General features: G+C 38.4%; 1 protein-coding gene across 1 annotated transcript in view; it reads right to left on the reverse strand.

Moving 5' to 3' along the window:
• The window catches only part of NOL4 (nucleolar protein 4), a 186,617-nt gene that overhangs the window by 10,858 nt on the left and 148,277 nt on the right, over positions 1-27,482 (reverse strand). The window contains exons 9-10 of the mRNA XM_059474206.1: positions 24,388-24,501; positions 1,761-1,941 (exon numbers count right to left, since the gene is read on the reverse strand). Of these exons, the coding sequence (XP_059330189.1) occupies positions 1,761-1,941; positions 24,388-24,501 (295 nt within the window). The remainder of the gene's footprint in view (positions 1-1,760; positions 1,942-24,387; positions 24,502-27,482) is intronic.

Genomic DNA, 27,482 nt, shown 5'->3' on the forward strand with positions numbered 1-27,482 from the left:
AAAAACACTGGAGTCCTCTGTGTTAAAGGCACAAAGAAGATGTGGCTTCTAATCAGAATGCAAGACAAATTGATGACTAAAAATGCGTGTGGTTGGATGTTGGGTGCTGCTGCCTATTGTCTGCTCCCAACAAACCTCTCCTGTGATGCTACAGATGGCATTTAATTTGTACATAGTTTTTTAAAATTGCATGCTGAAGTGACATAGAATACTTTTGCCTAAACCCTGCAAGTCACTGCAAAATGGGAGTTATGAAAATGGATCCTCTTACAAGAAGTTTGAAGGGAAAAACAAGTACACAAAACAGTTGTGATTCCTCACAGTTTAAGATTATATAAGCCAGGACAATATTGACGGCTTTTGCTGACAAATAACACATGGGGAACTTAATCCTCCTCTTAGCTGGGCAAAAGAGCAAAAGCCAACTGTTTTCAGTGGAAACTGGTTCAGATCCTCTCTGGGCATAATGTAAAAGACAATTTTAAAGTTCTTGTGCATTTTCACAAACAAACCCAGACTTCCACAGCTTGTCTTACTGTGATGAAAGTATTTGATCAGAGACCATATTCAGTGCCTCAGATGTGCTCTTCATGTGTATGGAAACAATTGTAATCATCATTCACACTGAGTCAAAGAGTTTTGACAACTAAAGTATTACGTATTTAAAGACTTTTGAAAACTTAGCACAAATCATCCACAGACCTTTGAGAATTCTGCAGGCAGGGGGTGAGGAAGAAGATGTGACTGAAGGTCCTCAGCACACCTCATTCCAACAACTCCTTGCAGGCTGCAGCCCTGGTAGCACTTTGAAAATTGCTGAGCATGCCGAATATAGAGGCTGTAGCTGAGCAATTATCATCTAGCCTAAGTCAGCTGCTCTACCTGAACTGGCACTCTGGCCTGCCAGACAGGGATCAGCCAGGGCAAAAACCCAGGGATTTCTCCATCCTCTGAGACTTTTCTTTAAATACAGTCCAGGGAGTCAATAAAACCTCAGGCTTCCAGAGGAATTGCATTTCTCTGACAGAGAGACAATACCCTTTTTATCAGAAGGGTATTGCTCTGCATTTGTACAAAATCAATGTGAGGGATAATTTCAAACAATACTACAATTTGCTTACATTTTTATGTTACAAAAGCATGCCAATGTAGGAAGAAAGGAATGTTGTCTAAATAAATGATACCACTTGTTTTTATTCAGAGGGACATACAACCTCATGGTGACATATTTACCTTATCATTTTTAGTGTAGGGTATAAATGAATATGCTGATTTCTCCTTTAACACTTGTTATGCCAGATCCTTATCTGCAGTAAATTAAAGTAGCTGGTGAGACCATGTGACAAATCTATGTCAATTCATTTGTGTTACACAATATGGAGTTGAGTGTTTTGAATCTAGAGCCAAAAATATACTAATAGCCTCCTTTTGTGCTCAGTGTAGGAGAGGACAGTAATGATAAGGTCCCATAAAGTTATGCAAACAGAGTGAAGATCTAACCTGGCATTTTTTTACTCAGCTTTGTTAGAGGCTTGTGGTTCAGTCTTGCCCTACTGTGTATTAATCCCTTGAAGCTGGAAAGAGACTAGCACGCAGAGAGCAAGGATTTTGCTCAGCAGTAGAGTTTACAGGATTGTGCTCCTGCTCATTATGTGATAACAGCCTGTGGCTATTGAACCCGATGGACTAGCTTTCTGTACAGCAGGGGGAAATACACATCAGCACATATACATACAGCCACAATTTGTGAGGAAACTCACCACTACTAGAAGCATCATTGAGGTTTAGCAGCCCACCTCCGAGCCCTCTGTAGCTATGGTAACTGTAGGTCCCGTTGCCGTTGATGTACAACACCTCCTGCGTGCTGGAAACAGCTGATGTTGAGTAAGTGACCTGGGCTGGCTCCTGTTTGCACTGCTTGTCAGCTGGAGCAGCCTCATCCTGCAAAAAACAAGAAAAGGTTTGGAATTATGGTTACATTTCACCTTGCATGTGAAGGTCTTTTTCATTAAGATTCTACATCTATTGCTTTTACAAATGTATAATGCATGTTAAACAAGCACAGATATATTTCAGATTTACAAATATCAGCATAAAAGAAACAATGGAAATAAGCAAGAACACAGGTTTCCCAAAAATATGAAAATATTCATTTATTTGTGCTCCACAAACCAGCCATACTGATTCTCAAAGGAGAACATGTACCCTCTCACCCTGAAGAGCTCTTCTTCAAAACTCAACTCTGTCCAGAATAGTGGGAAAGGACAAGAAACAGCCATTTCCTGAGTACTGGAGTGACTCTTACAAGTCAGAGAATCATATATTTCTTGATAAGATAAACCAATACAGAATGCCCCATCTACTTATTTGGATGTATCAGTCTCAGAAATGACAGAAGGAATAGAGGAATGGAATAAAACTGCATTCTTATGTTTGGAGAAGTTTAGGTGAGTGTCCTTCCACACAAAGGCCATAAAGTAAGGATGCCTTCACAAAAGTGACTTGAGTACTGTGGTTATCTGTGTAACAGCAGTGTCTGTACACCATGAGCTTTCCTCAATGCTTTCTGTTTGCCTCTTTTATGATTGTGCAATATTTAACAAAATTTAGCACAACAGCCCTTCAATTTTCCTTGAAAGGAGATGCTTCAGGTGAAAGTGTATTATTCCCCATCGGTACTTACTGTAACTACTGCTTAGAGTACCTCACTTCCATTCATGATCACAGAATGCCACAGTAGCAACTTTAGCAACAGTAGGTGAAATAAAGAAAAGCATCGAGAGAAGATTTAACCCATTTTAGTAGTTGGAAACAAGGAAAACTATCGCTGTGTGACTGCTCATCCTGCCATAGGGACCTCAGTGACACAAAATATGATTTAGTGTGTATGTATTTGAACATTTTCTTTGCTTCTTGAATTTTTTAGTTGGTTTTACTTTCTACTCTCCTCTAATCAAAATATATTTCAGTGTTTTCAAATAAAATGGTTTCAAATAAAATGGACCCATGGAAGTTTTGTTTTTAAAGGACCTTTTCAGAGTAGTTAACTGAAAAAAAAAAAAAATCTGCTAAAATTACCTCCCCTTTGTGTAGGATTTTTTGCTATTTTGTGCATATCTCCACTGCACAACTCTTTTGTTGTTCATAAATATACCAAACTTATTAAGAATTCTATAAAATTTCTGAAACCTTTTTATAGTTTTTTCTTAGATCAAATAGTTCAAGCAGTGTTCACTCTCTGTGTTGAAGTAAAAAGGGCTGTGAATCCTGTATGCATTAAGAGCAATTGTTGGTTTCACTTCTCAAGAAGACACTATCAGCATCTCTTAGATGAAGACATCCTTGTCTTGCAGGTATTTATTGGTGAAAGAGACTTTCACCTGAAGAACAACTGAAAAAATTCAGGAGAAGGGATATATGTTATTAACAGAAATTCTAATATTTAATATGGAATGCTAATCCATTAGACAACTAATACCATAAACAATAAGAATGGAGCCTCTTGGGCAGTATTATGAGCTAAGGCAAATTTTTACATTTTTAAGAAAGCTGGCCAAAGTGGTCTCCTAAGCATTTCCTTAAGTAATAATAATCTTAAACAAACGGCCAGAATTGCAATGTATTTTTGCCAGGAATTCAACTTTAATAACACTTACTTTTTTATCTCCAAAGGTCATTGATATCTCTTATGAGAGAAAATATATTATTTTCTCAGAGAACAATCATAAGCTACACAGTAAAGTTATATCTTGGCAACATAGCTTAACTCATCGTCCAAAATTTTAACACTCTCAAGACTCAGATGTTCTGCCTCCTTATGTCTAAAACTGAATTATACTTCCTTCCATAGACTCACTCAGAGACTCATTTTTTTTCACAGAGCTCAACAGCAGAACTTCTGCAAAACCATCAAGGATTAAGCTGTGTTTAAGGGGCACAGTGCAAACAGGACTAACTCCTACAGCTGAGCAGAGTGTCTCAGGATTGGTGTCCTTATCCTCGCTGTCTGGAACCCACAGATTTGCTGTCCCTGATTTACATGTCCTCCAGAGCCTCTCTAGTGAGGGTACTGAAGCCCTAACTGGAAGTGTCTTGCAGAGCAGATGCACAGAGCTCCTGGCAAAGCCCAGAAGGCAGAGCCTGGCTGGAGGAGGCAGCAGGAGAGCTCGGTGCACCTCGGTGCACATCAGCCCACGTGTTTTGGAGCACAGGGACAAGAAGTGGGAGACCAGAGCTCTGGCTACTTGTCGCTGTGCATGGTGAAGAGGCGGAGAAATTGGGATGCAGGGTCTCAGCTGGCTGTGGTGAGGAGGGCCCTGAACTCAGAGCTGCCATCTCCTAGCAACCAGGCTCCAAGCAAAGCTGCGGTGGGAGTCGTGGCGGGAGCTGTGCCACTGCGCGGGAAGGAATGCACAATTCACAGCGCTACAGAGATTGCACACGAGAAGGGAGCATGACTCAGGCCCCCCTCAGAAGCGCTGCCCTGGGAGGCTCCCTTCCAGCTCCTCCCTCACACAAAATCCACAGGTGGTTTTGAGGTCAGAAAGCCAAGTCTGGAGCTGTGCTACTGAAGGGGGATCGTTGTACAGAACTGATCATAGCCCTGCAAAACACTGTGACGTGCCAAGGAATGAGGCTTGAGGTGGAGTCTGGGCACTCCAGTGGGGAAGGAATTCTCAGGCAGGCTAAAGGAGTTGTGGATGATGCTGCAACCAGGGCTCCTGGTTCTGCATATGAACTCTAATCTCTTGGCCACTAGCAAAAGGAGGCTTCCTCTAAATATTACACATGTCTTTAAACAGCACACTGATCACCTGTCACTAAATGATGTATAAGTTGCCATACATTTGAGACACTAAATCTGATCCTTAATTTAGTGTTTACCTCAATCTTCATGACTCCAACTACATGCAGAAATAGGGCAGGATTTTTGTCAAGCTTTTTCTGAGCAGGCCCAAGCATCAGCCCTACTGGTAGGATTATGGACCATGAGCTTGATCCCAGGGGGTTAGATGTTGCCTCTCATACATTCCCCTGGAATTTAAGCATTTTTTTGGAAATGGTTTTTTTTTTTAATGGTCAAATGGCAAAGTTGTGCCATTTTCCCTTGCAGCCATACCAAGGATAAAGAAGCCGGTCTCTCTTTTTCTTGGGGATGGAGAATATCAATATCATATTTATTTTGTATACCTGAGATTCATTCTTAATAGATTCATTGTCTTCATTCTTTTCACCTGAAATGCCTTTGATTTTAAACTAATGTAGAAAGTAAATATATTGTTGTTCCACTGAAAACAGACATCTTGGAAATATTCTGTGTTAGTTATTCAGCACCTCCTGTTTCTCCCTATATAATGTTTACACTGAAAAGGCTTATTTATTTAAATTTTTATTTTAAAAATACCTTGATTTCAAGACAATCATTAGCAATTAACAAACCATTTAGAGACATGTTTGACCTAACTACATGGAATATATACTGTTGTCATCATAATCATATGCTAAACTTTTGATGTATTAACTAAGCATTTTTAAACTATTTATAATTTGCCTTTAATAAGAAGAATGACCAAGGTGCAGATAAAACATCTGTTCATCTAGAATTTGACTCATACTATCTTAATTTAGTATATGCCAAAGGAAATAAATCATCCCTCTAACAATATTTCTCTTCTGTATTTATTTTGGAGGTGAAGACTTTTAAGTTTGAGCACATTACCTGCAAAATTATTGAAATCAGAATATGGAAAAATACTTTGTAGGTACAAAAGCATGCTAGAATAAAAACTTATCTGTTGGCTTGAAAAGAGGAAGCATGAGGTCCTTACTGTGATCCTCAACTTGATATATACCAGAGATATTTATGTCTCAGTTTTATGTCAAGGTCTGTACTGGGAGAACACTTTTTTTCCTCCACAAAAGAGGAGATAGAAAAAATATATTTGATTTTATTTTTAATCAGGGAAGCAATTTAGTAACCCTCTGAGGACAGTACATCCTAACAACATTTTCCATGAGCTGTTGCATAACCCGTATATTGAAGAAACCCTTTGCTCTGACTGATGCTCTGAGCAGCAAATGAATAGTTTACAGAGGAATCACTATCCACAGCAATATGATGTTGGTGCAGATTGTCAGGACTGTGGTACAAAGAGCAAGGCTCACTGGCACTTCCCAGCCTCTTGTTCCCCTCCCACACACAACTCTTTTAAAACAGTCTTCATAGAAGCATCTTTAGCAGTGTCACTGATCCCTTCTGTTCCCCATCTCCTTTACCACCTCCAAAATAACATAAAAAAAGCAATAATTTGTGAAAATCGAGAACCCTGGCAAATTTGTGCTACACTGAGTTTTGAACCCTTATACACACACGTGTCAGAAATTCAGTGTACTCCAATTAAGAGAGAGCAGTACTATTGCCTTGGTTTCCTTGCTAGCAACAGGCATTGCTAAAACGTAAATGTAAATCCTGACAGGGAGTGTGTGTACAGATCAACTCACATGGCCAGTGCCAGCTCACCACAGGGCTAACAAAACTTCTACAAAAAGAGTATAAATAATAATATTCCAAAAATGCAAAGCTGGTGACATGCACAGAGCTACTGCTTTCAATAATGCAGTACTTGCCAGACTGACAAATCAACGACTCTGAGAATAACAGCTTTTAACTGCCCCTATGTCAGCATGATTTTTTTTTTCCTGTGAATTAGAAAAGAGACAGAAAGGCAAACACATTTTCACTTCATATTTCTTGATACTGCCGTTTTAAATAAGTTAAACTGAAAAATGTGGATTGCTTGTTGATCTTGTCAATAAATGCTTCTTTTAGAATACCACTTTGAGGTTAGGAAAGCTCAAATACAGATAAGTCTTCAAACAAATAGGCAAGCATATTTGCATATGGTCTTCTCCTTTTCCAGCATAGGAAAAAAAAATTCATTCACTTGTAAAAACAAAGCAGGCTTTACAATTTATTTTTTTTAGGTTTCAGTAGCTTATAATATGGTTTTAGAAGAAAGGAGATAAAGTTTCATATGTTTTTCTCATTTGAATCCCACTAACTTAATTCTACAATCAAAAGTAAAATAAATTGAAACATATGATAAAACCACATACCACTTTTCAAAGCATACTCAATTAATCCTTACAATACTCCTGATAGATAGGACTTTTATCCGTGCTTTTCAGATGGTGAGATTCTGCACCAAAGACAACCTTAAGCTAGAGTTACCTAATATGTAAAGTTCTTGAGTTCTGCAACCATAACAACATAAGAACTTTTCTTTGTGTAAATTAATTTTTAAAAACTCTGAAGTTTTTAACTGGGAACAAACTCAAAAGTTACATCACGAGACACCCTGCTATATGCACAGAGGATTGTGGGGCTGGGAGTTGTCTGCCCTGCTCAGCTTTTGCACAGAGAAGAAGCTGCCAGGGTAAGCAGCCATCACCGTCTGCATGAAGCAAGGTATTTAAAGGAGGATAAACCACAGGAAACCTGGCTCCCACCGAAGGGCCCAGAATCTGGCCCCTTCTTAGACACCAACCTGCTGTTGCCAGGACCAGATTGTGTACACCTTGTGCTCTGTCTTGGCAAAATCCCTGAGGATTTTTCTTCTCCAGTCTTGTCTTCTACCCTTCATCTCAGTTTCAATATTCTTGCCTAGCAAATCCTAATCTCTCCTCTCTAAATAAGTCTCTTGATTCTAGATACCTGAGCAGCTTCAACAACTCAAGGACTTTTTTCCTTGTTTGTATTTAATTAGTGTTACAACCACTGATGGTTCCATTTGAGATTTTCTCTCTCTCTGCTCAGACTCCTATCAGTATCCTAATCCCAAAAATCTTGTCCCACAGGGAGCAAAGTCAGGTTCCATAGTTAGCCAGAGCAGCTCCTGGTTTCAAGTCACATTATTTCTCATTAGTAGTATCTGATCCTCTTTCACCACCAGTTTAATCCACCTGGCCAGTTTCCATCCCACTGCCAGCCTCAGCTTGCTCAACTTCTCATAATGTCACTTTCCCTTTGTCCCTTGCTTTCACTGCTCCTGTCACCCTTCACCAGGCTCCAGACCCAACACTTTTCTCCTCCCTTCTGCACTGAAATCAGAATTTAGCAAATAAAATACTTTGATTGTGTAAAGATGTGTATCCAGTGTTACATCCTTGGTATAAATGACATCACGTTGTCAAGAACAAACATAGAGCCTTTTTTTTTGTTTTTAAGCAATGGTAAATATACTTAAGGATCAAACTACCCTTACAGGATAAATTTTTTCTCATTCTTGAAAATGGCTGTAATTATCTCTGAAAGAGTTCAACAGATGGAAGGCATAGAGAAGAGTAAATGTAATCCCTGTGGGCTGAAGGTCATGAAGCTATCATTGAACTGCACACCTAGTATTGTAATGGGAAATGTCAGGCAATCTTAATAAGTGACGATTCTACCAACTGCTTGGATGACACACATTGTTCTGACAGAATACTGGATCTTTTATTAGCTTTAATTACATTAAAGTAACTCTCTAGTGTTTAACCCAGCTTTTAATTTTATAGCTAATATCCTGGAAGCCCGGACAGCTAAACATTACTTTGGCATCACATAGTAGGCTAAATTTTCCCTTAATTCTGCAGTAAGGCTGTTGACTCAGTGTGCTTAGCAGTAGCGGAAATGGTATTTCTGCAAATGATGGATGTGAGTTTTCACTTCAGTTTTGGTTTCCATTGCACATTCTTTCTCCCCTCTCCAGTTGCTAAGGTTTGTGTTGGGATTACTACTAAATAAGCTACACTAAATAAAGCCTGTTCAAGACTAGTGAAAAAAAGAAAATATATCTGCATAATTCATAGTTTCATAGACCTACATAATTTCCTAAGTTTGACATCTAAGTGAAGCTACACAGTAGTCCTTTGCATTGGCTGACCTTCACATCTAAAGTACTGAATATTTATAGTCCTGTAAAAGGACTTCTTTTAATATTGTAGGATGTGCTCTTACAGCTGTAAGCTCAGCACAGAGGCAATGTGAGGCAAGAGCAGAAGAACTTATCTAAGAAAAGATACTACCTTCCCCAGAAAGACTTATTTCTCTTACAGTGGAATGAACAAAAGCCAAATTTTCAATTAAGCCAGCAGAGTTTTAGTATTCACAGTAAGAAAAGCAAAGCATTTGCTACAGACTCTGGATTTGCACATAGAAATGTTAACCCTTGTGACCTGTTTGCCATGTGGCATCATGTCTTCTTACCTCTAAACTATTTTGAATAAAGTTCTGCAGAATTTACAGTCCTTATGTTGAGGAATTATTAATAGAAAATTAACATCTACTTGAAATTTCAAGTTGCTGTACTGGACCCATAGCTGAAACCTGAAAAATGAGTGCTAGAATCTTAGTCTCTTTAGGAAAACACTTAAAATATAACAAAGCAATATTTTATTGAAGGGGAAGAGTTCTCTCTAATAAACTTTCAAGACTTATACATATATTTATATTTATATTTGTCACATAATATCTCTCCATGGGTATTTCTCCACCTCCCAGGTTATTCACAGTATCCCTTAAAATGATGCATCTATTGACAGTCCCATAACCTGGTGTCCAAAACCATCAGTACAGATAGATATAACAAAATAATTGCATCTTGAGACAGATTCCTTCCCCTTTAAGTTTAGTTATCTTCCAAAACAGCATTGCAGGAAAAGGCACTAGATTTATGGATGAGGTCTACTTACAGCCAGCAGAAAGACCCCTGAGATTTTATCCAGAAGTACTTAATGCAAATTTGAGCAAGCTGGCTAAAATAAAACATGAAGTAAAGTTCAAATAAAATCACAGAACTCATGCCAGATATTCCTTAGACCGGGAAATGTTTTGATAATTCAGGAGTGGACTTAGCAGTAAAATCAAGTGGGACATAATTGCTGTTCTTGGGTTTGCACACTATTTCTCCTCTTGTAAGGAGCAGCTGGGGGATTGCTAAATTGCTTTCCACTCTGTTATCAGATCTAGACTGTGTTTTTCTCTGCCACTCTCTCTGCATTATTTTCTTCACTTTTACTTACTTAAATCAAGTATGTATAAAAAATGAGAAAGCCCACTCTTGTGTGACATACTACTCAATTTGTAGCTCAGTTGGAGCTGGCTATTCCAGCCAAGCTGAACACTCATGCTTTAGCTGTGTGTCTATCATCTCATCATTACATGGAGAGCACATCAGTCTCAGAGTAGAATTTTCTGGCCTGAAAACCTGAGATTACATGAAAAAGTGCTCCTAGCCTGCAGAGGCAACTGTAATAAACATGTCACTGCCAGAGTCTAGTACTAATGATGATTTTGCTTTGAAGTCCACTATAAAAATTTTTTTCATACTTCTGATAAAAAAATGTAACTAGAATTTTTTAGATGGTGGTGAAATATTGATACAGTCTAATTGAGGTAAATTTAGTGAAATACAGAGTCCAGTTAGGCATCTAAACTGCCTGAAATACCAACAGTGATGTGGAAACTTGAAGACTGCCTATGAAAATGTTAAGTTAGCTGCCAGCACTTCAAGGATATCCAGACTGTCCTCCTGACACAGGATATAGAGCCAAGAAAAGAAAGCCATGCCTCACTTTCAGGTTAGAATGGCATAGGTTCCTTTTGCTCTCAGATTATTAACTCTGAAATGAACTGTCACCATCAGTGTTGTCATCAGGCATCAAAAATTACATCAGCCAGTGCTCAACAAGAAATGAAACATGAGACTGACATGGAAAAAGAAGATCAAAATAAAAAGGTGCTATTGTGTAGAAGAGAGATAAATGAACCCCAGACTGCTGCATTTCTGATAGAATGACACATCATCTATAAACTGGAATGGTTATGTTAACCTTAAATAAAAAGTTGGTGTTTTCAGATTGCAGCATTTGCGTCTTGTTTTTTCATCAATGCCACATCATCTGCAGTACAGCAAACAACCTTTGAGAAGAGGTATTCTATGGCTGTTGCAAGGAGCTGCTGGAGAACCACTTTTGCTGGAACAGTACTCTAGCAGACCCTCACTGTTCACAGTCTGTCAGCTTTTCAGTTTGTTATCCACTGTGGTAGCAGAAGTACAACAGGAGCTTTCAGAGGCCACCAGTGCTGCTGTTGAGCATGGACACATGGATGAGCTACTCCTACAGTTTAGTTAACTGGGATGCTCAGACCCTGGGGAAAGAGAAACTGTTCTACTAAAGGACTGTATTTCTCTGCCCAAATGGAAAGGGATAGCATTTATCCTTTCCTGTGGCCCTTAAGATAGGGGCCTTATCTTTAGTGAGGTTCTAGACAGTTGATTTTTGAATGTGATCTCCTTGGTGTGGCTTTTTTCCCATCAGGAATAAAGGAATATTAAAAAGCTTAATGATTCAATGGAGCAATCCCATTTAGGTGGACTAATGGTAGAAAGTGGCCTTGCAAGTTAATTTTCTCTATAGCTCCTGCTGTTCTTCTCTTAGGTTGCACCACCATAGCTTTCATATCACAATTCCTAAACTATTTCATCATCTATATTGGTCATGCTCTTTCTTTTTCTAGAGAATTTTAATATATGAAATCATTTAGATAGCTAGGTATTCCGCCACTACTAATTGGAAGTTGTCTTAATATACAGGACAGATGCCCAGTGCAAGACTGCACGATGCACCACAGTGTGTGCACAGCAGGGACTTCCTCTGTGCAAATCTAAATTATGTCCAACAATGGCTGGCACCAGGTTACAAGCAGCTTCAGACATGTAAAATGTAGGACTGGGCCTGGATGAATATGGGAATTGTGCCAATACCTTTGGGGTTTGGCAAAACTCCTGTGGGTGACAGTGTATTTCACAACATACACGTGACATTTCCTATGGAGAAAGCAGTACAAATCCAGACAAAGGTGTCATGTGAAGAGCAGAAAAGTCTTCAGCCACCATTTTCTGCCTTGCAGAGGAGGACAACAGGAGAGAGGGCAGGTAGAAATTTTTCCTCCCTGTTATACCAGCAGAGGGAAGAAGATTGTTAGGGCCCAGGCCTCCTACAGAATTTCTTCCTCTTAGGACAGGCAGAAAACAAAAGTAGATTTTACTCTGACCTGAAGAACAGCACAGCACGATCCTTGCCTTGGACCTTATGACAAGTTATTGATTGAGGCTTTGTTTTTAAGTAGGCAACCTTGAGAATCCCCACCTCCTCTATTTACACCTCCTCACCCACTCCCAGCCCCCATTTCCTATTAAAGGAAAGGAAGTTTCCTTTGAAAGACTACCCCAACTCCTTCAGCCTCTGAGGGGAGAATATGAAAGGATCTTTTCCTTCCCTCCACAGAGCTCTCAGCCTAAGGTCACTCAGGACACAGGACCGTGGGCACAGGTTTGCTAAACCTGCTCTTTCCTAAGAGAATTCATTTTGAATATGCCTGATCCCAAAAGTGAAGCACTGCATAATGAACTGCAGGGCCTAGGATGCCCCTGTCAGAATTAGAGTAGCTAAAAATCTGAAGAAAATAAAGGTAAAAATTCAGGGGAAATGAAGTCGAGGTTATGTCATGTTTCTTCTCATCTTGCTACATAAACCCTCTCAAAGCCAATTTCTTTGCAGAGGTTAGCACCTTGCAGAAGATGATAGCTACTGATCATTTTTGCTGCTTCTTTGTTGACAGGCAGTACTAATGGAGGAGTCTGAATATCTGACTTTTCTTCCAAAAAAGAAACAACATAAACTGCAAGGAAACAATGTTCTCTTTTGCCATCCCAAGAGTAGTTTTGCCTGCAGGTAATGGTGGTGAATGAATCAATGTTTTACTGGAACTGACGTGTGATGACAAAGGCATAGCAGTACTTACTGCTGAACCAGAAATATGCAAAGCAACAGGAATTCCTCTTTTCCTTTGAGAGTGTAATCCTCTCATTCAGAACAAGCCTTGCTATGCCTCAGGCAGCTCCACTTTTATGATAACAATCAAGCATTTTACTCAGTACTTTTCATGCCTATGTGTATGGTCCTAAAGAAATTATCTCAGTAAGGTATTCCTGCAGGAGTTTCTTTCTCCCCTTGCCAAAATGCCATTTTCCAGTGACTGTGATGGGCAACATTTTCAGCTGGGATAGATCAGCATTACTCCATTCAGTGCAGGAGGACTGTGGCACCAGAGCACCAACAGAGAAAATCTTTAAACTTATGAATCAAATGTTTAGGAAGCACACAAGGAACAGTGTGTGGGAGTGCTGGAGCAATGCTTGTGCCAGCTTTGCAGATTTATTACTACAATATCATCATGGTCACCATAATTAAACCTCCCACTATAGGTCTCTTCATCTACTGCACTACAACTGGTATTACTCCCACCACTGCCAGCCTATTTTGTTGACACAAAACAGTTTTCCATTCTCCTGCCAGATCTGGGATATTGAGATGTGACCACTGAAAAAGGCTCTATGGAAAACTATGGGGTATATGATTTGGATTTTGAGTGATTCTTCCTATTTCTCTTCTGCTCCAGACTTCCTTTTATTATTACACATCATGGAATGTCTGTCAGGAGGAATGGGCCAAAGCACTTTATGTTAGATTCCAAATTAAATTCTTCTTCATTTAGAAACAGATGACGGCCTAGACATGAAGCATTTGAGGTCAATGCTGAATTAACTTCCTCATTTTCAACTAATTAAAAATGTCTGTGTGTTCCACTTTGGAAAGGAAGAAAAGTAAGCCCGCTGCACATTCCATCCTTTTGTTTCCTCAGGTAAATTATAGTCAAAGTTATAGATCTTCTGGGAAAAAACCAAAACACCAACAAGCCCTGGTTTTCTTGTCTGTTAGAGAGTGAGCAATTGCTTTTTTTTTACTCACTTAATGATTGATTCTTCTTTTCAAAGGTAGGTTCAGATATTTTAAAGATATTTTACCCTGTGTTTGAAAAATTTGAATGCTAATTATTTTATTTCAAATCTGCATTAAAACCTTAACAGCATGTTTGTGGAAAACAAAATTCTTTCTATTAATTCAATGCAAGGTGTCTGTTAATGAACACTGTCTCAGGCAAAACTTCACTTTTACAGTTTAAAAAAATATTTTAAAAAGAAATGGTATAAAAAAAAACCCAAACACACCTGACCTCCGCAACCTGTCTTCAACTATTTTGTAGAAAGAGAATATTTTGCTACTGAAGAAGACTTGCTCTAATTTTTTTATAGAACTTTATAATCCTTTAACTTCAGTGCTGTGAGGCTTATGTATTTTAAAAGATTAAGTAAATAAGAAGTGATGTTTGGGGCATGGCCTTTTGACTCCATAATCATCAAACCAAAGTAGCATATCCCATTGGAAGAAACAAAGAATGAACTTAGACTGGCCTTTCGAGGATGCACTTTCTGATTTGCTTTATTAATGGAGACAGTAAAACTGAAGCTTAATATGAAATACCATGAGTAATAAGCATGAAATATGTGTACTGCAGTGCAAATCTGTTCCCCAAATATTCTCATTTCAAGGGAGAATTCTTTTGGCACAATGCCTGGGCTGCTGGCCACAGCCTGCTTGTCTGCCTTGTCCTGTGCCTAGCCTCTTTAGCAGCTGGTGCTGCTCTCAGGCACTGCATTCAGCTCCTGCTCCCACAGCTTATTATAGGTTTAATTTTTTTCTTAGAAAAATATGTTTCTAAATTTAGTTTAGGACATCAAGCCAGTTGTTGAATCACAAACATGTTCCTGCTACCAAACATAAGCAGTCTGTGCATTCACTTGTACATGTATTTTCTGTGGGCAGAACTGCATTTCCTAATTGAGGAACACTTCTGAATCCATTGTGCAGCTGATGTTTGGAATTTAGGATTAATTTATGTCTCTCTCAAACCTACTAAATCGAATTCAATAACCAAAACCAGAATTTGCCTCTCTTGAAAAATAAGGTTTTGCTCATGCACACTGGCTTTGCATTGATGTCATTAAAGTGGCCCAAACTCCCCATTATGCGTGATAATGGGGATTTACTCACCAGAAACATTATTCCCTGCCTGTGCTCTGGGCAGGAGGGTGTGTGCAATGGAGTCATTAACTAAACACAGGAAAAGAAATACATTCTTGTGTCTATGACAGAAACATCTGAAAGGCAAGAAAATGCTTCACATTTAATATCTTCTTGCCATAGGGCAAGAAAGGAAGGGGTAAGTAAAAATGTTCTCTATTCCTGGCTTTTAAGGCTGGAGCAGGAAGAACAGAAGTCCTGACTCTAAGCCCTCAATCCTCAAACGTGAATAGAGAACTCTTATATCTACACATTCACTGGCCTTTCCTTTTCTGCCTCCTTGACATAAAAAGAATGTTAAAGACACCTGGAAGAAAGCTGTTCCCAACCCTGTTCATTTTCATTCCACCTATGGTAGGAAGGGGGATAAGATTGCTTAAAAGTTCCTGTTGAAGGAACAACACAATATTCTATTTTTGAGCCTTCAGCTTTGTCAACCTCCAGAACAGAAAATTTACATTGATATCAATTTTACTTCACATTCAAGATCTTATTGCAGCTTAGGGTGCCTTAAAGTATACTCTGAAATCAGCAGCTTGAAATTCAACTACACACACTCAGCACAAAGAGCCTGGAAAAATACAGCATTTTCTAATTTAATGATCTCTGTGTTGAGGTGAAAAATTAGCTCTTCACCTTAGGGCCTCACTGAAAATCCAAGGCATGAAATTATTTGCAATTGCATGCCTTGCACATTATTCCTTTCCATTGCATGTAGCAAATTGAATGTAGGTTGGTCTGGAGTGAGGAGGGAGGGGGGCTGCCCTGTGATACTTGGCATCCTCTCCAGCTGCATCTGCTAATGACAGAGCCCTATCCAGCACTGCTGAAACCAGGAATTTTGCCACTGACTTGAAAGGCAGCAGGATTTAAAATTACAATGCATACCACTTATTTTCTTCCCCTTGACAATATGGCCAGTGCATTCTGGGTAGGAAGCTAAGCTTCCCCATACTTGTACATAATTTGATCTCCTGACAATAATCCACATGCAGCTAAACGGTGCCTGCATAACATTTTTTGCCTCAGTGGTTAAGGCCTATCATTTGGAACCACAAAAACAAACCAACGACCAACCTTGAAGTAAAATAATCACTAGGTGGGGAAATGATGGGAGTGAACAAGGCCTGAAATGCAAACTGGAGTGTGGGTATCCAAGGGCATTACCGTCATCTTAGTGATAATTTTGAATGCAGATAAAAAAGGATAAAGTACTGAAGGACAGAAGTCATTCTCATCCCTATTAAATAGCAAATCACAAAGAGATGTCTGAGCGCAAAAAGCTATTACTAATAAATCTTCTGTAGTGTAAGAGGCATTGAGCTCTTTGCAAGTTAAGTGACATTTCCCTCTTGTGGATTTTGGGATTCTGATTTCTATTTGTTTGTTTTATGTTAAGTGAACCATCTGCTTCCTTTTGCTCTTTTCTAAGACTCCAGAAACCTCCCATTCTGAAGCAAAAATCACTTTGAGCTGGAATTTTTCAGGTCTTACATAAATACAGAGCAGAGGTAGGACATGGCCCTATCCCTCTGCACAGCTGCCACTTGGATCAAGTGCCTTTTTTCTTCCATCCTCTAGAGCAAATTAGGCTGTGAAACCCAAAAGGAAGGGAACTCCTGATGCTTTCTCCTTCACCTCTTACAAGGATGTACAGTTGATGTGCTCTCCCTGCATACTGAATAGCTGTGACAAGGACTCCATCACCCTGACACAAAACCTCTTCTTTGTGCTCCCTCTGCATTTGCAGCTTTCTGCCACAGCAGCACTGCCTCAGCAGGGCATCCTCCAGCATCAGCTGGGAGATATTTATGCATAACTCCCTTTTCTGTGACCAGTGTTGTCCAAATCTGCCCCATACAATATATTACCCTATATTGCCACTATAAATAACAGAATATAGACAAAAATTTAATACCATACAATTTTTTCCTTCCTCCTGGGAAGTGTATTGATCAGGAAAGACAACAACACACAAGCAAGGACACAAATGTATATCTTTCTTTCTTCTTTCCTGCTCTCTGAAAGGTAATACATGAGAAAACTCCTCAGTGTCAAGATTTAGAAGCTGGGCATTAATTGCAAAATTCTCTCTGTCCTCCAAATACGAAGGTTTAAAAGTCTCCTACCAGTCACCGCTGAAAGCCAGATACAGTGATCTTGCATTAGAGGTCCATGCCCTCACTGCAATTTAGATTTTTCATTCATTTCTACCAAAGCAGTTTCACAATTACTTGTAATTTGTCCACCAGTAATTTCCTTTCTTCCTAATCAAAACACAAACTGCTCCTGGGCTGCAGTAGCCAGATGTTATTTTTATTAATAAAACCATGCTTTAAGAGTCTTTTTTTATGTCAACCCCCTATTACATGCAGCAAAACAGCACCAGAAATTGGTGGAGGCAGATCAGTAACATCGCCTCAAAAACCTCAATTAAAAAAAAAAAAATAGGAATTAGATATAAACAGAAGGACACACCATAGCAGTGATTTCCTAGTGGCAGTACATGTGCACTTTTATTAATATTCAGATGTATTGCATTAGCACAGAACCTGCATCCAGTTCTGCAACCAGCACTTGTACCAATCTGCTCTATTCAGGTTGCTGCTATGACAACATCCAGAGTCAAATGTTAGGTCAGCTCCCAGCATAGGTGTCTAGGCCATAATTCATTTGTCAGAAACCTAATAGCCACCTATTCCTACTCCTCTAACAGATAAAAGCAATATTGTTAAAATGACAAAGTGCTACAATATCTTTAACAGCCTAGTCACTGAAAACTTTAGATTTTCCTTGCTTTTATCCCCCCAAACAAAAACAGCTGAGAAGGATGTGTTTGAAGTGCCTATTTGCAAACTTACCACAAAATCACAGAATAAGCTGAGTTGCAAGGAACCCATCAGGATCATTGAGTTCAACTCCTGGCCCTGCACAGACTCTTAAGAGTCCAAGAGTCTCACCATGTACCTGAGAGCATTGTCCAAACACTTCTTTGGTGCTGTGACCACTTCCCTGGGGAGCCTGTTCCAGTGCCCAAACACCCTCTGGGTGAAGAACTTTTTTCTAATTTCCAACCTAAACCTCCCCTGACACAACTTCAGGCCATTCCCTCTGGTCCTGCCACTGATCACCACAGAGAAAAAATCATTGCTTGCCCCTGCTCTTGCTCTTGTAGTGAAGTTGTAACTGCAGTGAGGTCTCCCCTCAGTCTCCTCTTCCAGGCTGAACAAGTAACCTCAGCTGCTCCTCATACAGTTTAGGATAATTAAATTATCTCTTCCTCCACCACAATGATTACTGATATTTAATTTGTCTGGTTACAAGTCACAGCATAGTAAAAAAATTACCGCTGTCATCTTGAAGAGAGATTTTTTTTAAAAATGCATTCAGTGTTTATCACAAAGAACTGTTTCATAGCATCATAGAGCATAATACTCAGTGAACATAGACTTGCCCTTGTCAGCTTGAAAAGCTCAAATAAACAAAGACTTTTTTTTTTAACTGAGGCTAGCACATCAGGTCAGTGTATTGTGAGGACAACACCTTTATCAGACTATAAAGTTGTCTGACTACTGCTATTTTCATGTAGTCACTGGAATGAAAGGAAAGTGTACCTTTTAAACCCATATTTTTAAAAAAATTAAATGCAGAATAACTTTTTCTCATCATGTATATTCTATAAATTATTTACAGACAAGCATTCCATGAAGAGACTACTAATTTAAAGAGCACCAGCCCTGACTGAGAAATGCCATTTTTAGGATGAGAAATATGTGAGATAACAATAGCTTTCATTTTCCTCTGAGCTTAAGTTTTTCTTGGGCTCAACTTGTCATTTGCTGTGTATCTGCAATAGAATCACACATTGCATGTCCAATTACTTGGGGCATAAGGATGAAAGAAGTGTATGTAGCTCCCTCCTTTGGCTGATCAAAAAACTGTGCATGCTATTGCAGCTTTTCCATGACATTAGTCACTGAAGTGAAGTCAAATGGCTAAAATGACATGGATTGAATCCAGGAGAGCAATCCAGGCCACTGGCTTTGCAGTCATATGAGACCACTATTCTATCTGCAAATATAACAATGTATTCTCAAAGGTCCAGATTCCTAACTGGTACAAATCAACATGTTGTGAATGAAGCAACATCAATTTTCTAAATGATCTGGCTAACTATACATGACATGTCCATAAAAAGGTTCATATACTTCTACAGTCATATTACTCTGTGATTCAGTTCTTTTCCTGCTTTCCTATATTCATCCTCCCTCCTCATTCCCAAGTGCTGACATTTTGTCTTGATTGCCAAAAACTACTCATTTCAATTAGAGAAAAATGCTCATTCATAAATTTTGCAACATGACAGCATGCAAAAGTATAATTTCTAAACCAAAAACCAACAAAATGTAGCTCTTACAGAAAACCACTTGTGTCCAAATGAAGGGGAAGGCATTTCTTCCTACTACCATTCTTATGTGGTTTTCCACAGATAGATTCCATCTAGTTCATCTTCTGTAGGGAAAATAAAGAGGCAGGTGCTCTTGCATACTGTATATAAATTATTATTTACTCTTACATCTTTCTTTGAAGACTTTTAATTGGTTTTTGGGGTTTTTTCCTTAATTTCAGATGGAACAGTAGCAACACTAACCCACCTTCACTTTCTCCAGAGTCCCACAGCCCAGTCCTGCTCCACACTTTCATGCTGGGGTTTTACAAAAAGTACAGCACTCAGTTATCTGTTTGGAAGAAGGAGAGACTGACAATGGTTCAGCTCTTAGAACAAAACTTCCATTTTTGTGATCAACAACGAATTGAGCCACATGACCAAGGTCTCTGGAGTGCAAAAAGCAGGCATCCTGCCCCTCTGCTCACTGCCCAGGACATAATGACAGGATGGCTTTTCTCAGATTTTTATATTTATTTAACCATTCTTCTTTTGTCCAACCAAGACACAATTTGGTTTGTAAAGGGAAGAGCATGGCAAAAGAAGAATGGTTATATTGTTCACCATATGCAATGACTACAAGTGAAAAGGGCTGCATTTTAGCTCTACTTATCTTGTTTCACGACTCCCTTGTTCATTGTAGTTCAGAACTTCCACTAAATGCAACTGCTTCATACCAAATATTGCTAGAAATGTAATAAGGATCTTGAAGGATTATCCCAGGAGAATATCCAAAGTAGCACAGAAAACCTTAAGGATTCAGATAATGCCTCTTCTATCTCTAACTGAAGCAAATCATGTAAGGTTGATTCAATTATTGTTTCTGAATTTTTCATCAAGTGTGATCAAAAATGTGTTTAAAATTCAAAAGAGCTACTATTTTTCAGTATCCAGACTCAACAGAGGTGATTTGTAATGAGACACAAAAGCTCTTCATTGCCTCTGTGCCATCTTCCTGATTTGGACTGTGAAAGATCAACCAAATTTAGCCCAGTGTCACAAGCATTTCACTGTTCAGCAGTATTACCAGTAAACCTAGACAATTTCAGCATATAAATCTATAAAAATTGTGCCACAGAATAAATTATTTTTGGTACTTGGCAGAATTTAAAGGTGGAAGTGACAGGACTCTTCAGTTGGGTAATAGGTATCAAATATATAACTTCTCAACACTAAAGCTTCTGGCCAACCAAACAGTCCTTGATCTCAAGATAATGAAAATGCACTGTAACTTAAGAGAGCACTTGAGTAACATCTAACATAGTGAGACACCCAAAGCATTGCAGTCTGAGCTACCACAGCCTTGTAAATACATTGATGTTTTTTTAAAGAGAAGTCTCACAAACTGACAATGCTTTTATTGTTGCAGTTGGGAAATTATTGTTGCAGTATTGGGAAATTACTAGTTTCCTGGAAGACAAGAAAGCATTTATTTTCCCATTAAGAAATAAATTCCTGGCATGAAAAAAACCAATGTTGAAAATAAGTCAGTGATGCCAGTGAAACTAGATTTCATTAACTTATTTTTAAGATTGGATTTTTGCTGGCAGAAATTTTCAGCCTTGAGTTAGGAAATACAAAGACCATAAGGTAGACTTAACTTTATCACTCTTAACACTGTTCCCAGATCATTGCAGCTATTAGAAATACTTCTGGAAATTAATCCATATGATTAAATATTTGTATGTGTAGACACACATACACATAAGGAGAGGTTTCTTCTGAAGAGAAAACAAATGGGGGCATGGGACTGTAGGTATATAAAGCCAGTCCTTAACATTCTTTCACAATACTTGTGAAAGAAACAGAAAATACTCATGAGCACGGCCAACACTATCTGTTATAAAAAACTGAGGTCTTCAAATGTCCCTAGTTTTGACTTTTAAGCTGCTTACTTCTGCTGAGCAGTAATTTGACATGGTTTTTCATCAAATCACAGCTAAAATTAACACTCTAGGCAACAAACTCATTTAATTTGGAAATTCCTGTCATTTTTAACAAATGGACTTCCATAAGGGACATACATGCAAGATACTCAGAACTTCCTGCTCAAGGCCTGTGTTGTGTCAGGGAGAGAAGGAATACTGGAGAAGAAATGGAAAGGGAATAAACAAGACAAGAAAAGGAGTTCAGAGGCTGCAAGGTTTTACCTTAGCTTCACGAATGGGCATAACACTCATGATGTTTGTAATTAATTCATGATTTATCGGCAACATTCTGAAAAAGGTGGTGGTAGGGATGCAAATTACAGAATTACAGAGCCCTGTAGGCTCTGTTGGAAGAGCCCTCTGATATCATCGAGTCCAACCTATCACGAGAACGTTACCACATCAATTAGACCATGGCACTGAGTGCCACATCTCATTTTGAGGCAGATCACCTGTCTGGAACACAAAAGGCAGAATTTCACTGTACTATATGCAAGAATAAAGTAGCCTTGATGCAATGCTTCTATCATCCCTGAGGGGAAGTGCTGAATGAGTGCCCTTGCCAGATCCTCTTGACAATCTACTTTCCAGGACTGTCTAATGCTTATCCTCAATTTTAAAATCTCTTTATATAATTTATGAAGTGTTAATTTTCATAATCAAAATCTTATTTATCTTATTTCCCCTTTCTCCCTCCCAAGTTTTCACTGGCATCCTCAAAGCCTGTCTTAAAACAAGGCTCACTTTTTTTTTAAAGAGCTATAGAATAACAAAATAACGTGATGAACTGAACTTTTCCAATCTTTCTGTTTAGGAAAAAAATCTAATGAAAATATAACATTTTAGATATATGTAAGAAAAGTGAAGGAAATTTAATAGTAACTTAAGAAGAAAAAAATAGGAAGACAAGCAAAATAGAATCCTTTTACCTATTACTCACACTCTCTGCATGTGAGGATACAGATCCAGTTCTTATCTCAGCAGATGAACTAAGCACACTATTGTCCATTAAATACCACACTCTGGAATGCTGTGCTCTCAGTCTACTTCATTAATTTCCCATCCTCAGAATAAATAATTTAATTTCAATGGAACTGGGGCTAAACCCAAGGTTTTCTCCTTCTCTAATGACTTATCTATTCCACCCTGAATGTTAAATTTCTTACTAAATTTTATGAAGCTACCTAACACACACTGCTATATTTTTTCCAGCATTTTCAGTACATCTACTCAGCATACCTGCCCTGAATTCACAAGTAGTTTTGCAAGCACCAAAGTTACACCAGCTCAGATTATTTACTACTTGCTGAATCAAATGGCTGGTGCTATTTGCAATTCCACTGTGTTCCCAGAACTCACTGGCAAAAAGGGGGAAGAGCTGAAGGAAGCAGAACCCAACACCCATTGTTCATAGGCAGCTTTGCTGCTTTAACATCACCGTTGCAATTAAGGCAATCAGTTGGGAGATATTCTGACTACAGATTTTTAATTCTGTAATGAAAAGTAAAGATATGCCTCTCCCCCCAAAGAGGTTATCAAGTCCTTGCATGATAGTACTACATATAAAAGAAAAAAAAATCCTATTAATATGGGTTTTTTAGTTCTGACTACCATTTAAATATTGATTTTTGTTTCAACAGGTCTCTGGCTCCCTGAGGAACATTATGGGATTCTCACTCAAATCACTTAAACTCTGCCTCACCCTGGCTGGACCAAGGCATTGAGCCACTAGTTTTGTGCAATGAAAGTAACTGATGTTTGTGCAAGTCATTTCTAGTTCCCCTTGGGCTAAGAGCACATTGACTTTGTAGCTTTTCTTTTTATTATTACTGAAAAATCAGAGAGAAAATGAGAGAATATAAAACTTGCACAATCTGAATGAGCACTGCTTCTAAACTAAATTATATTTAGTATTACAGTGCTTTGACATCTCATGTGATTTGTAAATCTTAAGGCAAATGTAGCACAATAATGAAAATACTAGCAAAAAATATCACAGCAAAAAGAAATAGCAACATACACTCTCAGATCCTAAAGTACCCATTTTATAACTATAGCAGTAGTAATCTTTTATACAGTTAGGGCATGACCTGAAAGAACTCAATGGACTATGCATAAAAGGAAACTGTTCTTTTAAAAAATGTTCTATTCCACAAAATAAAAATTTATGAGATATGACAGAAGCACATTTTGGAACACATGAGATATCACTAAGATTTTTACTTTGTTACAATCACAAAGAGAAATAAAGCATAATAGTCTTTGTAATATGAATGTTAGACATTCACTGTATCTGTGGAGTGGGGAAATAATCAAAGCCTGGAATGAACTACCAGTTAGATTTTTTAAAAACTGAAAGAAAACATGCAATTTCCAGAAAATTAAAGGCAATAAAATTGTAACATGCACAACAAAACGTGAATAATTGCATCAAAAGAAAAAAAAAAAGAGCTTTAAAAACTCACTAATAATTTAATTGACAGCATTTTGTTATACAGCATTGCAACTTCTCTGTTTCAGGCAAATAGCTATTTTCAGTCAATAATAATATTTCACCTTCTATTTAAAATGCATACACTTTTTCAAAGAGAATATGTGCACAAATAAATACACTGATTCATGGACACATGAACCATTTCTGTTATTTATGTACATTATATTCACTCTATGTTCAGTTCTTTTTAATTCTAGTACAGGCATTACATATTATGCTCTGAAAATCTACAGCCATCAAAAAGTAAATATATAGCTTTATCCAGCTGGACATTACAAATATATTAGACACCCTGACACGGCTTATGTAAATATAGACAAAGACATGCTTGTGTATTAATTTAAAAAAAAACTACAGCTTTTGTATTTTAATTAACCTCGCTAGCAAGAAGCATACAAGGCACTGCACCACCCTTCTGCATGGCACCCTATGTAAATGAGTCCAGTGCATTGATAAATATGGATGTGGCAGACCCCCAAAGAGCACAGTACCTGCTGTCTATCCAAGCGCATCCTTTTTGCAGCATTTCTGCTTTCACTCTCACAGGCGGAAGCCAGGATACTCTCTGCAACTGCTGAAGTAAGGTGTGAGGGAATAGGTCGTGACTATGGAAGAGAAAAAGAAACACAGGAATTATTCCCAGCGAAATCCACGACATCCTTGTTCAAAGCACACCGTACCATCACCTAGGCAGGAAAGTCCGCTCATTGAAATGCAGTTTATACCAACAAAACAGGGAAATGGAACTTGCAAAGATGAAAAATGAAACTAGTTAGATGTTAAAGCTGCAGCTGATCCACAGATCCACGAGAAGCCCTTTCCCCCCACAGCTCTATTGTCCACTGTGTTTAGTCTGGCTCATTAAGCTGTACTTTGAACAGACAGTGGCATATTCTCTGCGTTCCAGCAGCACCCTGGCCGTCTGATTCTTGTTAAGAAAACTGAAAGGCTTTTTATCCTGTGCAGCATGTGACAGAGATGAGTAGTGGTTTTTTATAGTCATAAAAAAAAGAAGAAAAACCCAAAAAACAAAATCAAACAAAACAAAAAAACCCAAGTGATAGGGTTGAAACATCACTCAAAACCTAACAGATTGTCAGAACATTTCAGAGCAGCCTCAATCTGTAGTATATGAATATTTGCATTCCTTGCTGCAACATGACTGATGTGATTAAAACGACTTTAAAAAAAAAAAATCTGTTTTTCTTTGGATAATGCCAGCCTTCCAACACTCCAGATATTTTGTTGTTCAACTAGATACGGTTCATTTTTCTGATTCAAAACCTGTCATTACTAATTTCATAGCATTTACACATTTAAGGTTAAAGGTGCAGTGAATCCCCCCAAAAAAGGGAATGATTGAATCTTTTTAGCATCATTGTTGATTATGAACTCCAGTATGATATTGCCTACCATTTCATTAGGAAGAATATTTACACAGCTTTTTTTCCCTGATTACATACAAAACAATCTTCCTGAAAGATGATGCTCATAATAATCTTCTTCATTAATATACAAAGGCAAATCAGAATTACCAGAAATAAACAAAGTGGGGATAACAGCAGAGATACTGATGCACGTATAAGCCCATTACAGAGACTGCAATTTACTGAGCCCAGTTCTGAACTTCCACAAATGTTCAAAGCTTCATTGAAATCAAATTTACATTTACCATGTAAAAAATTTTACCTACTGAGGCTATGGCCATATGTGAGGGGGTTTGGGTGTGGTTTTTTGCTTGTTGGTTTTTTTTGGTTGGTTGGTGGTTTTTAGTTTTTGGTGTTCTTTTTGTTTGGTTTGGTTTGGTTTGGTTTTTGAAGAGTTTTACTTTCTTACTACCAAAAACATGGATATGAACCTGATATGAAATGTCAATTAATTTTGGAAGAAAATTTTGAAATTATTCCCATTCACTTCCTAGACAACAACCTTAAAACAGGTTAATTGTATGGGCTCAAATGATTTTATGGTTTTCGTAACATTCCAGAAACTGAGGATCCAGGCATTATCAGTATTAGATTGTTACCTTTAAAAATTAAAGTCCATTTATTGACTTTGGATATGCTCTGCAGAATGTCAGTTTTTAATGGGACACTCTACTGTCTCTAAAGGATGTGACCACAGTCTGCCTGGGACTGGAAGATGAGCTAGCTTTCAGAAATAGGCAGGGATTTATGGGTCTTCCTCACTAGTGCAATAGGCTTATTTATCCCCACTTCCATGAGAACAAGCTCTCTGGCATCAGCAAAGCAGCACTGCAAGAAAGGCAGCCAGAGGCTGCAATACTGCAATAAATTACACTTTGATTGATTTGACTGAACAAAGTACTGAACTTGTTTCCAGTTTGAAAATAATTCAATCCAAGAGATGAGGGACACTGATGGAAGCCCCAGTGTGATGACAGAGGTTAACATGACATGCAGTACAGGCACACACCCTACTCAGAGCTCCAGAGAACAAAATAAGTCTTTGCAGAAGGGTTTCACTGAAAAAGCATTATATTTAATAAACTGCCTCCCTGGAATGGTGATGTTACTCTGAATTTGTTACCCATCCCACTAGATCCCTCTCTGTATTTGCTGGCCAAGTACCACTGTACCTACCAGTGGTTTATGTATGTTCAAGGTGCCCTGACTCTGTTGGCTGCATGGAAGTCTCACCGTGGTCCTGTAACAGGGATGTTCACACAATTATATTCTTGTAAAACTGTGAGCAAACACCTGGTTAATTCCTCCAGCTCAGGTCTTCAGCTAAAGCTGTAACTATACCTACACATCAGTGGATTTTTAGAAGGTGATATGTGAGCCAGAAAACCTAATGTTCTGACCAAAAAGTAAATTGAACACCAGTTCTCCCAGATTATTTACTTAAGGGAGAGAATAAGTTTATTGAAGTGTTTTATAAAACAAAAAATAAATTATTATTATAAAAATCAAGCAGTTATCTTTGAAAAGGAGTGTAGTGGTCATGTGCTCACTATTGAAATATTGAACTCAAGTTAGCACCTGCAAAGAAGAGGAAATCTCTGGGTACTGGAGTATCTTCCTCTCAAAACATGTATTAACCCATAATTTCTCTCAATCATCACTGCAGCTGGCTGTTGATATGTTCACGTCAAGAACTACCCAGAGTGAACCTTAGGGAAAATGTGATGAATGCATGGCCCAAGCACCTGGGGAGTAAAGTACTGTAACAAAGCACAGGAGAAAAATCATCTGCTCAGAGTTCAGGCTCCATCAAGAGGGCTCTAGTATGGCACTGAATGAGAAAATGAACACAGTCCTCTGTCACCAGGAGCAGAGCTGTTAAAAAGGAGATTTTTCTGCTTTGCAAAATTTTATATCTGTAAAGTCTCAGAAAGATCAATTTTGAAAAGCCTCGCCTGAGAGGAAAAATTACTTTGAAATAACCACTTCAAAAAATTGGTTTTAAATAAACTGAATTAATATCTCCATCTTCTAAGCTCAGAAGACCCTTTCTGGCTTAACTCAGCTTCCTTTTCCTCTCTACTTCTGATTATTCATGATCTCTCTCATAACTACAGCTGTAAAACCAATTCTGTAAGAAGCTCAAACATCCCTGTTGG

Source organism: Ammospiza nelsoni, chromosome 1 (assembly GCF_027579445.1).
Source record: "Ammospiza nelsoni isolate bAmmNel1 chromosome 1, bAmmNel1.pri, whole genome shotgun sequence".
Classification (NCBI taxonomy): Eukaryota; Metazoa; Chordata; class Aves; order Passeriformes; family Passerellidae; genus Ammospiza; species Ammospiza nelsoni.